A 17,755-nucleotide genomic window follows, 5' to 3' on the forward strand; every position below is an offset into this window, starting at 1 on the left:
AAGACCCCCCACAGCTGCCATGTGGATGCGCTCCTTCCCTCTTTCTCATGGGGTGCTGCTGCACAAGTATCATGAACCCTCCGCTAGCTATGCTTACCCTAGCTTACCAGGCCCCCTCCTGCCATGTTGCCCTGCCCCAGAGACTCTGCTACTACCAGAGGAGCAGGAGCAAGACAGGGGTGGGAAGTGAGGGCCAACTGGGAGCCTGCAGGCTGCAACTTAACTCCTCATGGCTGGATACATCTGCAGGCTGCTAATTGAACACTGCTGCCCTATAGGAAACTCCATCAGCACGAGTTTGTACATTGTCTGGAGGCTTCACCACCCCCCTTTTTCTATGTTTTATAATACAGGGTTGTTTTGTTGTTTTTTAAAATTATGATACAATGAAAGTCTTTTAAATGTAAAAACAGAGAAAAGCTACATTCTAACATTTGTTATACTGCTTTAGGATGGATACAGGTGTCATAGTGCACAGAAAATTCATAGCTATTTACATTATTATCAGGTCAATACATGTAAAGAATAAATGGTGCATTTAAATTTAATCTCTGGGTACATCTTACTTATTTTTAATAAACTATTAATTCAACAGGTATTTCACTGTGGTATTAACAGATTACTTATTTTAATGCAAGAAACTGAGCATTTGTTAAAACAGCTTCAGAATTATGCTCTTACTAATGAACCTAATACATAAAAAGCAATAATCTACATCATCTTTAACGGTTTCTCTCCTTCTTCCTACTCCCCCCTCCCTCCTTACCAGACTCTTGTCTTCACTGTACATAGTTTTGATCCTTCACATGAGGACTAAATCCTCAGTCTGCATGGGCACTGTAACTGTTCTAGAAGTGGCAATAGCTTTATTAACAAGCTGTAAGAGGATAATTCCTGACAGATTCGAAAAGGTACAGACAAGATATTAAGACTTTTCATGGACTCATTATACAACTTGCTTAAAAAAGTCTAAAATATACACACAGTTAAAGGTCTCAATTTGGAAGGTTTAAAGCCTGTCTTGTAAATCAGAACTTTCAATTTTTGTATAATGTTGTGTTTTTGGACAAAATAACCTGACTTTGTTTTATGGCTGTTGGATGAGAGTAAGTTAAGATCTTATATAGCTGTTAGAATACAATCATTTGTAGTGCTAACAGTACCAACAAGAATCTGTCAGCATTTCTAATAAGCCCCATATCTAAGGGTTTAACACTCAGGTACAGAAATCTGCTCCAGGCCTATGCTCGCCATTCAAAATGGCACTCAAAGAACAAATATTTTAACTCCTTTGTAAGGAGTTGATTTTAGGCCACTTTCAAACATACCATCATCAATATTAGAAGGCAGCAACTATGAAAATATACCCCCAAATGCTCCTTTTTTGGTAAAGGTTTGTAGTGAAATTACGAATTACTAAAAGGATTTATTTGAAAAGCCAAAAATGGTTCCTGCAAACAGAGAAAATGAAGTCTACTAAGATCTGATTTTCACACATAACAAGCCCCAATGCATTAACTGAAGTCAAAAGGAACTGCAGTTTTAGTGCATCTAAAAATTAAGGATGTCTTTGAATACTGTATCTGTACATAATGGAGGGAGTTTTTCATTAAATATCTTTATCATTTAATATAAATAAATGCCAATTTTAAACTTACACAATGAGGCATCCTTTCTTGTCCAAGAGGTCTCATAAGAGTATTTCCAGAGCCTATTTCAGTCACAAAGAGAGCTGGTCAGAAAATTCAGACAAATTTGAAATTACAGTCCAATATGGGAAATAATTTGGTTTCTTTTAATTTATATTTCTAACCCAGCTACAGTGCTCATTGCAGAATAAGAGGCATAGACCCAAGAACCTGAGTAATATGCGCCAAGAGCATTCCTTACTAGCCTGGAATTGTTAGATTCCAGGCTCACATAGGAATGAAAACACTGATGAGAACCTGGCCCGTAATCTTCTAACTCAATTAACTATAGCATGCACTGTAGCTTTTACTACAGCATATACTACCAAATTCCACTTTAACCCTTCTTTTTCTGTTGATTACAGTTTTCATATACGAATTTCTATGTATTAACATTTTCATGACTGAACTGGATGAAAGTTCCTTTTCTTGTTCCTTAACAAAAAAAGGTGGAGCAAATTCAATTCAACTGTATTTGCATTATGAGGACATTGAAAAAAAAATACACACCTTCATGTGTTACCATAACAAGTTTACAGGACCTGCCTCCTCTTTTGACCCCTTTGTTAACAGGGCTTATAAAGCTGTCTGAAGTTGCTAAGTAAGTTTTGCCAATAAGCTGTGGCAGGTGCAGCTTGTTAAACCCACCAGGCTCTAAGAATGGTGAGTATGAGCATCTGGTTATAGTACACCATGGGCAGACAGGGAGGTCCTGCTTGGTTTGTGCAGAAAGTTGTGTTAAGACATTCCATTATTATTACACGCAACACTAAAGTCCAGGTTTAGGAAGGGGGTTTCATTTAGTCTCACAGAAGGAAGACAGAAGGAATACAGACTATGTGCAATATGGTTTCCTGTTCACAGTTCTAATGAAGCATTATATCATTTGTAATCTTAAATTGCTGTTGTTAGACTTCAGGCTTAGTTACTTGGTCAGACTCACAGGAGATTTATGGTTCAAGACATGTTTGAAAAAAATTAGTTCCATAGTTTTAAAACTGTGACCCTTTCAATTTGGAATATGGAACATGCTCTCATGCATTAAGTCCTAAACAGTCTTTTTATCACAATTGGCCCATTCATGCTCTATCAGTATCAATGGGAGTATGCCCATCAGTTTTGACATCAGCTGGAGCACAGTTTGACTAACACCCTCACTACATTAAATGATATTTTACAAACTGTTTTTACATGAATGGGTGTATGATCCATATTGTCCTGTTGTACTGTACAATTGTATACTGTTCTTCCAAGCTGCTATTTTGAAGTCTACTACCCTCTTCATTATGAACCTAAAGTACCCCAGGAAATTTACTTAGAGAACAACTAACACTCTCCATGAAAAAGGATAACAGTGAGGTCATGAAACATTAGAAAAATTATCCATATGTATTTCAAAAAAGGGTTGTATAACAATAAAGCTTACTATGACTGTTAAAGATCTGATTATGTCAGAAAGGATGTATAATTTCCAGTTCTTTCTTTAGGTTTCTCAGACTGCTTGCAAAGGACCTTTGTGCAAAATGGGGAGATAGGATGAGATGTGAGACCATTTCTCTTGTAGTTCTCATTGCTCCAAGCATAATTGCTTTTTTCATATAATTCCACTTAGAATTACACTGATGAGGTGTTTTTATAGTTTCATTTTTCAATATGGTCCCAAATATCCACTCCCAAATGGCTCTGGATCAAGGAATTTGCACCCTCTGTTGCTTTGTGAAGACTCTGTTGCCAAAGATAACTGCCCTAGAAAATTAATATTTTAATTTTGAAATATAATGCATGTGTATTGTGTTGTGTATGAATACAGCAGAATAAAAATCCCTCACTAGTTTATTAAAGAACTATAAGTAGTAACTTTATTTAAAAGATTATATTTTTGTTATTAATTAAACAAAAAATAATATTCTGTGAAAAATTTAACTGGCACAGCACTTTATGTTTTCATTAAATTAACTATTATTATGCTTGTATCAATTCATTATTAGTTTGAATTATTATCTGGCAAATATATAAAATCAAGCCTCTGGTAGGTTGCATTTTCTTATATAGAATTAATAACTGCAGGTATTGTATATAATATATCATCTAGACATATATAAAAGGAACTAGAATTAAGGCGCAGCAATTTACTTTTGGAATTTCCCGAGTTCAACCACAGGATTTACATTAACAATAAAGGGATTTTTATATTTCACAGGAATATATATTTAATCAATGAGCTATATAATACATATACACCATTTTATAAAGTTATTTAGCCACCAGACTGACAGTGATAGTATTACCTGGGCATTTGTATGACTACCGTACTACTGTAATTTCAACTCGTGAGCATCCAAGTAGTCAAACAAAGATGAACCTTGCCAATAAACATGCAGGTAACTTTACTAACATGAATAGTCACATCATGGCCCTCAAGGCCAGTTGTTCACAGACTGGGATTTGAAATTAAGTAAGTAGATCATAAATAGTCATCCAGGTTGGACATAGTTCCTATAACACAGTGTTGTGCCAGGAAAAAGAAGATTGAGAAGGATGAGATGAAATACAGGTGCCCAAAGGGGTAGGGATGAAGAAGAGGAAAATAGAAGAGGAACACAAATGAAAACTCCCCAAAATAACCAATTTACTTAATCTCTTTATGAAAGAACCATTCTAGTTTTTCAGGTATTATAGGACTTTCAGTCCTGCCTAAATACATATGTAACACCCGCCACACACTGGTTTGTGTGTTGTGTGTGTGTGTTTTATGTGGGCAAGATGGCCTTTCTTGTTTTGGGCATGCGCTCAGCATATGGCAAGTTGAGACCTGTATCTGGGCAAAATATGTAAAACCCTTTGGCCTCATTGGCCAGAGGAAGCAGATGCTCTGGGCAAACTGATTAAGAGAGAGGCTGTAGTGTGGCACTCCCTAATTGGACAAGGCTTGGGTGATGTCACACTAGGTATATAAGAACAACTCATCTAAGGTTTCTAGCTTTTTCTCCTGGGGCTATTGAGAGCTACACAGTTGAACTGGGAGCCAGAAAACCAGCTCCCTTGGCGGGGGGAGGGGGAGAGGGGAAGTGGGCTCCCCACCCTCTTCACTGGAGAGGCAAGCAAAAGCTATGTGACAGGAAAGCCTAAAGTACAGGAAGGGAAAATCTATCCCGGAGTTGGAGACTCCTATTTCCTCCCTCTTTCCCCTCTTTTTTTTTCTTAAGTGGATTAATGCTATGGGGGTATTAACCTCTGGAGCAAGATGCCCAGGAATAGGTCCTGGCAGTTACTGGCCCCCGTGTCTCAGTGCTATAGCTGGGACTGGATGTCCAGGCTGCAGGACCCTTCTTGCTGTTTCACAGCTATTGCTTTTCAGTCTAGCTGTGTGGCTGAACGTCAGCTATATGTTTAGCTGGCAGATTTGAGCCAGGGTGAGACCTAGTACTACTTTTTGTTTATACAGGCCTCCGTGTAGTATAGGCCTGGCTGGCTTTTTGCTGTCCAGTTCAGGCCCAGAGAGATAGGCCTGGGCCTCCTTCTGTCCTTTTTGTAGATTATGTCCCAACCAAGTGGTCCGGTTGGGCGCTAGATGTAGTTCAGGCCTGGGCCAAGATAGGCCTGACCTTTCCTCTAAGCTCTTTTGCAGCTTTCTGCCCAGCAGAGCTGGGATTGGGATTAGGAATTCTGGAGTGCAGTATGTTGACAAAAAACACAGTTAACCCCTCAAACCCACCATGTGGAAGTTGAGGTTGGTGCTCCACTACTTCTCCAGGAGCAATGGAGTTCCTTGCAATGCAGGAGGACCCATGCTTTCAAGCAGCTCCCCACGGCACTGAACCCAAGCAGCAGCTCATAGCACTCTCTGATGTGGGCCCCCTTCTCCAGCCTATTGCTGAAGGGCAGATATAGGGGTGCAGGCCCCCAGAACTACCCACTGGGGAGACCCTAAATCCCAGACTGCCTGAATACAGGTGAAGCCTCCCTAAGAGGGTGCTACCCATAGACTTTGCTGTGTAGTGAGTAGTGTTTTAAACTGCATTTGGTGTTTTTCTCTGTTTTTTGTAATATATCTGCGTTTGTGTTTACACTGTTTGTGAGGAGGGGGTTTTGTCTATGTAATTCATTTAGCGTTTCCCAGGGTAGGGACTTGAGATCAGGTAAAATATATTTAGTACCAAAAACTGAACCTGGCCATTGTTGCTGCCGACTGACATCTGGCAGAAGGGTTACACATATTTACCTGATAGAAAAGGCCAATTTCTTTACAGAATTCCATACTATCTGGGAATAATACACATTATATACGTGACATAAAATACTTTCCTTCTCATTTCAGGCTGTCTTGATAAACCCCATGAAATTAACACATACAGAAAAATGTGTTTAGACAACATTAAGGGCATGCTTTAAATTGACAACAGCCAGAAAATTCAAAATAAAGGCTGACACAAAGGGAAAATGCATATTCTTATATCTGAAAACAGGGAGCTATGGTCTCATATCTTTCACATTAGGATGATAAACTGCTCTGAATTCTTAATAAAAACTGATACTCCAACTTCTTAATACTTTCCCTCTAATGAATGGTCAGTTAAGGTCAGACTATCAACCTTAACCCACCTCTCTTCAGATAAAAAAGTAAGACCTTTATTGACATGTATATGGGTTTTTTTGCATTAAATATCAATAATGTTTACTGGAGCATTTGGCATATTAACTGTATGGAAATGAGTTTTTATTTTCTTGTTTGACCAAAAAAGAGTTGTAGTTTTAGTTTCATTCATTGTTCACCCATGTAAAGACAATCATGAGCTTCAAGCAAAGTGCTAAAATATAAAAGCCCACATTCATTCATGTACTGGTCCAGGCTGCAGCACTATAAAGTACATCAAAAGGTGTTAATGGTTTCAATATTTATCTGCTGCAGGGAAGCACTCTAAAAAGAAGACAGAAAAAAAAATTCTGCTAATGGCTGTGTCTCGCCATTAAAATGAAAAGCTTAATGCATCTTATAATCAGAGGACAATTTGCAAATCATTAAGAGAAATGTAAAATTCCATTAAAATACAAATCAAGAGTCCCTCACTGGACTAATAATCTTTTTGATATTATTTTGCATTTCACTATTTCTGTTCCCAATATCCAGGCACCACAAATGATCAGTTCTTGAACATGCTATTTACTACAGCCTACTTCTTTAACGAGAGACTGAGAGAAGTATAATCTGCTATTCAGAGCAGGTACTAATGAAGAATTCCATATATTCTGAAATTTAATTAAAACCCCAAAGATTTCAAATTAGATGCAATTTGAAATGCCTGGGGCAGAAATACATGCACTTGCGTGGCAAGGGTATCACGCTGAAAGTTGATACCGTAATTGGTCTTGATGTATTTTTGTGTTGCCAGGCTGAAGCACAGAACTCATAACCATATAAAAATTCTCTGTAGATTACCTGCTCATTGAAAATGCCATCACTCAGGTAGTTCTCTACTAAATTACCATGCTACTAAAATGCACAAAGTGATTCGAAGAGAAGAGTGGCACAGCTGGTCGACGCTGCCAATGAGTTATGCATGCGTCGACGCTGCCTTTTTTCTTAGTAAAATATGCTCAGTTGAATATTAAAATATAATTGGCATTCAACCTAAGTAGCTTAAACCATTTTGTTATCTTCTTTTAAACCGATTTGGCTCCTCCACAGTTATTTTCAAGGATGCGATTCACAAACTAATGACACCATAATATTCAGCTAGATTTGTACTGTTTTACATTTGTCATAAATAGGAACAATTTCTACAGCCTTCTAGGGATGTCCTTTAATACTGGCTCCTCTTGAACATCAAAAGCCCAATTCATGAAAAAAAAGTGTGCCACTTATGTTGTTCTTGCATATTTTAGTCTGAAAAGAGTATGGGATGCAAATTTTCAGTGAAAAAAATATGTTTATGCAGTTCAGTAACTCCTTTTTTCTAAAACATTTACACTTATACAATCTGAAGGGAGATATAGCAAAAGGCTTGATTTCAGGTGAGAAAGGGGCATACTCAGGTCAAGTAGTAAAAGTGTCTGTATTCAAGAATTCATTCCCTTCCAACCTAAATGAATATATATAAAGAGAAGATGCATAAAGCCTGCTGGAAATCCCACAACAACATTTTCTGATATGTTTTGTGAAAAAATTAACAATGGCATTTAGTAAAGGAAACAAAGCGGTTACCATAGTAACAGTCACACTAAATACATTTATGCGACATCTGAAACAAAACATTTCAAAGCAACATACTTTTCAAGATGTCATCAATATTGATGTACGTTTCTCTCATCAGTCTGAAATAAGTACAATAGCTCAGTTAAAAGTTCATATGTGAGGGTAGGTAGTTTATGAAATGCTTTTTTTGTGCCTCTTCTCTTGCTTATATAATAAATCATTTATTAAATGTGCTACAGGTCTAGAAAAAGTTTCAGGAAAATTAAACAAACTAAAACAGGCAGAACAGAAAAAGAGAATCTTACTTTCTTACCTTCCTATACTGCCACTTGGAGAGAACCACATAAAATTGATAAATTTAAATTTTATTTTTATAAAAGTCATATGTTTATTCCCCTTAATTTGCACATTGATACTTGGTTTCCCCGCTATTCTATCTGATATCATCACTATTTTTTTCCAGAGATTTTGACGAAAGGTATTATGCTACTTTTAAAAAGAATGAAATATAATTAACTCTGGTCTATCATCCCCATGAACAAACACACACACAAAAATACTTAGTGCATTATTAATATTGTAGAAAGACAAGTGAAGAAACTGAAGGCTCTGAGAAATGCAAGACTTAGTGCACCCATATGGGAGTCAATCAAAATTGGAGTTGGGTATTTTCAAGGGGAAGCCATTAGGCCTATAGGAAACATATTCTAGCTACCAGAGTACAGGACCATGTGTACGGGGAGTTGAGGAAAAGCTTGTAGGTCCAGTAGAAATACTACTGGCAGCCATTAGTAGCATCTCTAGATGTCTCTTACCTAGTCCTGAGCCCCAGACACAGTGGGTCTCTACCTAGTTCTACTGAATCACTCCATTCAATTCCTTCCCCTCAACTCTGAATGCCATAGAAACAATACAGCTTAAAGGTGTTGTACACTGTAAGACATCACAAAGACCATAATTTACATTTGTTCCAACAGTGCATTTTTCATAGAAGGCCTAGCATTTTATGAAGACAGTTTATACACGCAAATAATGATGCCATCATGTTTATGCCCGCACTTATCAGTGAGTACAAAGGTAAGAAGTTAGATGTATGCCTACAAACTAAGACCCAAAACCACTCTGAGAAAACTCAATGGAAATCTTTTCATTGACTGAGAAAGAAGTTGCATCAGCCCCTTTCTTATTAACGATCATGTCTAGAATTTATTGTAAGTTTGATTATTTGTTGACACAAAATAGAGGGGCCAGACTGAAGATGGGCTGAGAATGAGAGTCAGGACATAAAAGTAGCAGGAATATTTTTTTCCCTTTTCTTTTTTTGAAGGTGGGGTAAGGGTTGATTTCTATTTGAAGAGCATTGTAGGAAGGTATTGGATTGTAAAAATCCATTAAACGTGTAACAAAACAGTGACTTTCTGCTTATCAAAGCTATTCTCACATGAAATGGTAATAAAAGAAGCTGCCAGTCTATGGAATTTGAATTTCCTGTTGGCAGACAGAAATATGAAAACTTGTCATCTCTTTGCACTTGAATCTGCCATGTCCAGCTATGTGAAGTACTAATAATCTGCCTGAGAATTTTTTTTTTTATAGCATTGTATCATTTCTCTCTACTGTAAAACACATTTCTATTAAAGTTCCTAGAAAACATTTGCACATCTAATGAAGTTACAGAAACAACAGTCCATATATGGACTATAAATAATACCCTCAAGATATATATTAAATACACTCTCCAGTGGGTTGCATATCGGTTATAGCAAAAATTAAGCAAAATTTGTCCTTTGATAAGTTACAAGAAATGAAATGGACATTTTTTTCTTCCATGCAACTAAACCAATGGTTTCCAAACTTTTTTTGCTGCGACCCACTGCTGGGCAGTGGCAGCAGCCCGGGGGCACTCCTGGTGCGTGCCGTGGCTTGTTGTTTGTGTGTGCTTGTTGTTTGTGTGTGGCGCAATCGGCATTGCCCTTGCAACCCTCATTTGGGTCACGACCCAAGGTTGGGAACCACCAGACACTGGGCAAAACTTCACATATCTTGAAATATCGTGGTTTTGCTTTAATATGCTGATTTAGAAAAAAAGATAATGAGTTTTCACAATTTTTATATTTAAAGGGCAAGCAGACAGCATTGTGAGCAGAAGATTTTCAACCTCTGCTGCCCTCCGCTATCCCTCAACATTGTATCTTGCTACTTGTCTTAAGTCTCATGCCTCAGTACATTAAAACTTTTAAAGGAAATTTCTTATCAAAATCTCAGTCAATCCAGAACAACTTGTAAATGCTCAGGGGAAACTTTTAAAGGAAATTTCTTATCAAAATCTCAGTCAATCCAGAACAACTTGTAAATGCTCAGGGGAAACAGCTCAAGTATCCATAGTGTATTTCTTAACCTCTCCTCCCCCAACATTAGGATTACATATTAAAAATGAAGCGAAATACATCATTAAGATTATTCACATAACTTTACCTCTTCTCTGTCTTCACAATTCTGTTGAACCAACTGCACTCAGAATCTAAATAGATGCATAATATAAATCAGTCCTACAACACAACCTTTCCATTAACACTGGAAAACCCCATAGAAATTGAAGATTCCTCAGCATATTCCTCAACTGCAATTATTAAAGAAATGATAAGTTAGTAGATGAATAGCTCAAAATACTATAATTGTGTTCTAATAAATAAAAAGCTTTCAGTTCACCTTTAGGATGTATTTTCATTTTTATCATTATTTTGAATTTCAAACAACTTAAACCATTCATAGTTCAATTTTACTTCCCTATTTCTGTTTGCTGTCTCTCTTTCTCTTTCAAGTGTTTCCTTTTCTCTTCACAATTTCAAATCACCAATATATAAGGTTATATTTTCCACTATATAAAAATGTTCATGCTTGCCATGCAGTGACCTTGCTGTATTGATTCAGGACATCTGACAGTTTGCAGTGGTATCTTTAAATTCATGGGTGTCTTCCATCTATTCCTATTCTTTTGATCAGTCCTTTTTTTCTTACCTTTTCCACTTGTAGCTTTGGAAGGCCTTAGACCTAGCTTTCTGCTTCTGATGCCCCTGAAAAAGTAGTTCACTAGCTCAAGTTTTAAAGAATTACATTTTCATCAGCTGTTTCTTTCCCACTTAGAGTATATAAAGTTGCTACCTTGTTGTAATCAATAAACTGGCATCTGAAGGTTTAAAACCTTCGAGCTTCACTAGGTAATATCTCAGCAAGGTCACCAATTTTTACAAGCTTTAATTTAAAGCAAATGAAAAATTATATGTATTGACCTCAACACTGTAAATGCTTTTCTTATTCTGGTAACCTTTCATTCACATATGTGCCTTTATACACCAGACAAGTATCTGACAATCTCACTAAAATGTAAGAGAATACTTTGGATATACAGTGGACTGTATACCCATTTTAAGTATAAGAAGTACAGTTTTCAAAAACAATCCTTTTTGAGTATAAAAATTCATGTGATGCTGAATCTGTTGTTTAAAGGAACAAACTGAACTATAACTCCACTATCTTCAGAAAACGTGTACATTTTATTTGGAGTTGCAACTGCAAAAATACAACTACATAGAGAGAACATTTGACCTCTGGCAATTCAATTTTTGTGGGCAAGTGCTCTTCCAAAACAGTTACAAGAAAAATATACATAGCTGTTTTTTTCCTAGTATTGCCTTGCAGGAGACTGCCCTTTTTATTTTTTTTATTTCTTACTTTTAGTATCATTTTTTCCCCCATATGGCAACAAAACAAAGAGCTACTGCTACATGTTTCTTGAAATGGGGTAGAAAGTGATCAAGAGACTATTAACCCTCTTTCCTGATGGTAAGAGATGGACTTTTAATTTTTGGAGAGTGATTTTACCATGCTGTGACAATACTAGCAATGCTGCTATTCTCCTTTCTAGTGAATGCCTTCCAAGATGCATCCACTAAGCTCTGGCTGAGATACAGACTTTTGAAAGTTGCTATTTCCCTTCTTTTGCCTATGTTGTCAGCAAAATTTTGGCAGCATACATCATGCACTGCTTAGGGACCCCAAAGCAAAGTAGGACTTGAGAAAAACCCAGACCAGCTCCACAGATGATTTTAGTCACTTATATTATCTCCCTGGGGAAAAGACTTGCAGCCCTCAAGGACAGGAAGAAGGAGAGTCAGGCATTACTGAACTGTCCATTGACTCGGCATACAACCCTAAAGTTGAGCCCTACTTGGAATAGCATTTTCTTGTTGCCATCTAATGTCATTCGTTCAGTAGCCCAGATAAAGGTTCAAACCCTCCCGCTGACTGTCCATGATGAAGAGCTATTACAATTTTTTTCCATTTTACTTTTAAACAACCGTAGGTATGGGATTAAAAAAATACATTAAAGGATAGCATTTAGGTTGCCAAGTGTGTTCCTGAAAGTCAGAAAATACCAAATTAAGATGGAACAGGCAATATAAAATTCACCCTCTGGTACATATACTTTACGATTGTTTAATTATGAGTGGATATTATTTATTTCACACAACCCCCATCTCATTGCAGGAAGGGGCAGTACTTCCAAGGAACCAAATAAGGAATGAGTAGTGAAGAAAGTTGTTTGTAGAATTCATGTCTCATTTGCTTTAAAGCTTGGAAGGTATATAGAAAAAAAGGGGAAAAACAGAAATAAAAGAATGCAGTTACTTCATGTAAATGTTGGCAGACTTCTATCACCCAAGCCTGTTGTCTATTTCTGTGTGAATTGAGACTTCTGGGGCTTGAGTTGCAAGAGCTGAACACTAACATACAAAAGGCACAGCAGTAGAAACTGAGGATGCTCTATATCTGTGGCATACAGCCTTCACAGATGCTCTACACCACTGGTCTCCAACCTTTTTAAGTAGGAGATCACCTTTAGCATTTTAAAAGCAACCCAAGATCTACCGTGCGCTGCTACTACCCTCCCCACCACCCCAGCAGGTAAATCTGTGGGGAGAGATGGGGGGCACAGATCGAGGCAGAGGGAGGAAGAATTATTTGGGGGCACACCTCCCTCACAGGTAAGTCCCATCTGGCCAGGGCCCACTCAATTTACCCCTGCTTCTGCCTCTGCAGCACTGTCCCTCACTGCGGAGGCCTCGATCTAGTCCCTGACCCTTCCCCCATGGACTGACCTGCTGGGCTGGAGTGCGCATGTGCATGCATGCAGGCACTCAACCCTCCACCCCAGTGTCGGATTGACTCCAAGATCTACCGCAAGAGGCTCCAAGATTTACCGGTGGATTGAGATCCACTGGTTGGTGACCACTGCTCTACACCTAAGAGAAACAACCGTAAGATTAGGAATTCTTTGGAGCTGCTGTGACCAAGATGACTTTCTTCAATCGGCGCTCTGTAACAAGAGCAAAACTTTTTCTTTGAGATGTAGACTTTGCTAATGTTAATTCAGCTTCTGTGATTTTGAGAATAGCTTGTTGTAACATGCTCTACACATGGGACTGTGCATCGACACCATCCATAAACATAAGTCAGTGTACAATTTTGTTCAATCATTGAGTGGTGCTTCATGCCAAAAGCACTTTACACTGGTACTCTGAATGGTCCATTTCCAGATGGAGTTCCAAGTGTGATTTTGCCTTTTTTTAAATGTATAAAACCCTACATAGTTTGGTTATAATTCAACTGAGAAACTGTTCTTTTTTCAGGTCATAACTTGTCAGTTAATATCAACAGAAGTGGTTGAGCTATCAGATCACAGGTTTAGAAGAAAAGGGGTTGAAGGTAGGGCATTTCTAAGGAGTGAGGGATGCCCTTGAATCTGGAGCTCAATTTCCTCCTGGACCATTAGAGCCAAAGGTTACTTAGGTATGATGTACCATAAGCCCATTTTTGTAGATAATGTGGAAAAGAAGCTAGGTTGCAGGATGGTTGGTTGAAGAAATCTACTGTATGTCAGATTGACTGGCATAAGGAGGTTGATCTGATGGGGCTAGTTTTTGTAGCTTTGGATTATTATTCCTCTGCTTATGTCAATTTTTTTTATTTTTTAAAGGGCCTAGAGCATGGGTAAGCACTTTCAAATGTAAATGTGGAGAATATAAACAACTACTTAAATCTTAAAATCGAGCAATTCTGTAATTCTGGCATAAGGCAGCCTTCACAGGTAATCTGAAATGTACAACATAATCCATTATGTTGGGTCCTGTGTGTGACCTTTTTTTACCTTGCTTTACATATGAAAAAAACTTTCTAAAATAATAAGTTTAGGAAATAAAAATACATATTCAATAAGACACCTTCCAATTCAATCCAGCAATATTTCTGTATTATATGAAATGATTATTGAGGAGAGAAAGTCACAGAGTATATTAAGAAGCAGGTATCAAGCCAGTTTGATTTGTACCAATTAATTCTGTGTTGGCATTTCCCTTATACACACTTTTTTCTACCATAAAGTGTATACACCTGGTTGCAGTTCAAGAGCAAATAATTGGACTAAATTAAAAAAACCTGGATCTGCACATGTTAATATGAGGAAACCTTATTGTAGGGCTCCAAAATTGTGAACCTGTGGCACAGAAGGTCACAAAACATTACAATTCAGACGCAGTGGGAGGCCAACCTGATCTGCAGAAAGGTACGCTTGCTGCAAAGCCCTAACCTCCAAAAAGCCACACCTGTTCCATGGATGGGAGCTGCAGAACCACCAGGGAGAGGCAGAACACAATATGAAAACCTTATTCTTACACTACAACACTTAATTCTCAGGGCCTCCAACCTCCTGCCCCTGTCTGCATTTGAAACAAAAATGAATTGAACTCTTGCCTGGATTTACTATCCCCACTTGTCTGGCACTGGAGAGCGGCAAAATTAAAACCAGTACTTGAGAAGCAGCTTATGTTGCCCCAAGAAGTCCTTTAAGCCCACTAGCTCTATCTTTGCTCTTCCTGTCTGATTTCTGAACTCTCCCAGTGTCACTGACATTGATATAATTGCTGTAGAGCAATTAGGCTAACAAGATCAGAGATGCCCTTTTAGGGATGGGAGGGATTTCAAAATGAGTTCTACTGATCCACTGAACATTTGTGGCCATCTCTCCTTTATAATCACATAAACAGGTGTTTAGAAACACCTTTAACATATACACTACAAACACCCTATGATCAGATGATCAAAGTTGTTACTTTTATATGTGATTAGATCATTGTACAGATTAACAATTTGCCAAATTGTACTTTGCAATCAAAAGTTGTCTTTAGATACTTAAAAGTATCACAACAGAAGAAAACTGATAAATATCCAATAAGATTTTGAGGCAGTAATAATCTGTGTTCAGACCTTGTAAATGAAATCTGCAAACAGAAGTCCTGCAAAACATGAACATGCTTTGAGTTGTGCATGTAAAATGGAAAGCTACATGCACAATTACCTGTTTTGTGAACAAAAACAAGGTTTTGCATAGACATGCATGTTTTGCAGGTATAATACACTTAAGTGCAAATTGTGACCATATGTACCAAAATTCTAACGAAGGTTCCCAAGCATTCCAGAGGAGTTTCAATGCCCCTGGAATTCTTGGACAGACATCATGCTTCCTCAAAAATTCACTGCAACATAGCTTAGTGCAAAGAAGGGCATGGTATACCTTCCCCAGATTCAAACCCTGTGGGTAATGCACTACTATCAGCAACGGTGGAATTGCTTCTGCTCTCCCTTACTGCTGGTTACAGCACTGGGACTGCATCATACAGGGAAGCATGAAGTGAATGGGGAAAGAAGAAACAATCAACTTTTCTCAGTTTCCATGCACAAGAGAATTATAATTTGGCTCCAGTTTTCAACTGAGGAATTTTTATAACTGCATTATCAAAGATAACTTTTTAAAAAGTTTATATTGGAATCATCAATGCTCTCTTATAGTGCATAATAGAGGCTGCACTACTAGTCCACTTCCTAGTAATAAATATTATGGACTCTAATATATTTAAAGCACAATTCCCTTAAAATGAACATTTTATTCATGGGCAAAGATTACATTCATGGAGAGACATGAAAAGGCCACTGCAGAAAGCAAACTACAGTGATTTTTTTTTTACTGGGGACTATTTCACTTCATGTAATTGACTTTTATGTTAAGAGGTCTTGGGGAAAAAAAAGCAATAAATGGAAAATGGTAAGCGGAAATTTCTCTCAAGTCATGTTTTTATTTAAATGTATGAATATTACTACTACTTGGATAACAATACTTGCTCTTTACACCCATTTAAAAAAATTAAAACATTATCTGTGATAACTTTGAGAAACCAAATTTAAAACTAATCAAAAAGATACAATATAGCTACTTAATGTAACGTAACTATCACCAACTGTGTTTATAGAACTGGCTAATTGTCCATTTATAAGCCTCATTCCCTGTGTCGCTGGCAAAAAGATAGTTTAAGTTAACAATAAGCTTATTGAAAAATTTACTGCCATTCAGATGTGTTCATATTTAAGCCTTCCAGCCAGCAAATGTCAAGAGTTGAACTGCATCATTTTTATTGCTTTTGCCAAGAATTATGGAAACACATGCCAAAACTAACACAACCATTTGGGGCAGTTAGAGATTACAAACCCTTGTAGCTACAGTATACTTGCAGCTCTATTTAGAGTAATGTAAAAAATGTCCCACACTAGTGTGGTCAAAATGGGAATATGATGTAAGTGATAGTTAATCAAGTCAAAACATCATAAATGAAACACTGCGGTATTACTTGGGTTACAAACCTTGCTCAAAAATTGGATGGTGAAAGGAAGGTATAGGAAGTTTCTCTGTTACCCAGGGCTCACAGAAGTAGGCCGAAAGCCAGGCTGTGCACTGTTTCAGTGGTTCTGTCATTTCCTCTGGGCCTTCACATAGCTCACAAGTAATTGAGGCCTCCTTAGTGCTGCAAAAATGATAACATTAGTTTGATAAGCTCAATAGTCAAACTGCTAAATACCACAGTATGCAAAAAAACAGAAAATACTTATCAAAGTAAAAGAAAGAAAAATTAGTATTGCATGGACTTATTTTTTCCCCATAAACATCAACACAATATACCATTACAGGAAGTAAAATGAAAATCAAATCAGCAAAAGGAAAAACAGTAAAGTAACACTCTGCTGCTGGAACAAAGTGCCTGTTAAGATGCTTTTCAGTGTAGAGGAATCAAACTGTGTAAAATTCATATGACAGATATATAATTTATTGTTGCACTATAACATGTATATTCATAACCATTAAAGAACTAGAATTAGACACCTCGAAAATACTGTGTGTTCAACCATGTTCTCTGTCTCTAGTATTTTGTTTTTTAAAATTCAGTACAACAGTAAATAAAGTAACCTATTTTTAGAAATGCACATAGGTGTCTTTCTTTTAACTTATCATATGGGAGAGAAACAGTCCATAAAAAGGTGGGGAACAGCAGCAGAGAGGAAACTAGTTGCAAAAATTCAGCTATCCTCAGGACTGTAAATGGCATGTTCTTTACATTGCTTTAGGAGGTGCTAGTGGCTCTCTCTCATACCTTGAAACCCAGCAGAGCCCAAACACTACCCAAGAGTACTGCGAGCACTTTGGGGTGCCTTGAGATCAAGGATGCCCCAAGGTGCTACACAATGGTAGTGCTGTTAGCTCTGCAAACATGATTCACAAGATAAACCAAGAGACTTCAGATAGGAATTCATAGCGTTAAAACTATTCTGCCTGCTGTAGCCTGAGTTCTTTGCAACAGAAGAATTACTTTATTATTTTTCTGTAGTAAAAAAAAAAAAGTGAAAACTAAGAACTAGCTTTTTTTTTTTTGAGGGGTTACTTGAGTCTAAACAGTTTAAGGACCACAGAGCTATTGAAAGGAAAACAGCA

At 37.5% G+C, this 17,755-nt stretch overlaps 1 protein-coding gene across 4 annotated transcripts in view; it reads right to left on the reverse strand.

Annotated features, from left to right (window-relative positions):
• MGMT (O-6-methylguanine-DNA methyltransferase) overlaps nucleotides 1-17,755 on the reverse strand; it is a 295,191-nt gene that overhangs the window by 27,513 nt on the left and 249,923 nt on the right. For all 4 annotated transcript variants that reach the window (XM_019556150.1, XM_019556148.1, XM_019556149.1 and 1 more), the window contains one exon: nucleotides 16,633-16,793. In XM_019556150.1, coding sequence (XP_019411695.1) covers nucleotides 16,633-16,793 — 161 coding nt within the window. The remainder of the gene's footprint in view (nucleotides 1-16,632; nucleotides 16,794-17,755) is intronic.

The sequence above is a fragment of the Crocodylus porosus genome, unplaced genomic scaffold (genome assembly GCF_001723895.1).
Source record: "Crocodylus porosus isolate Cpor-Errol unplaced genomic scaffold, CroPor_comp1, whole genome shotgun sequence".
In the NCBI taxonomy this organism is placed as follows: Eukaryota; Metazoa; Chordata; order Crocodylia; family Crocodylidae; genus Crocodylus; species Crocodylus porosus.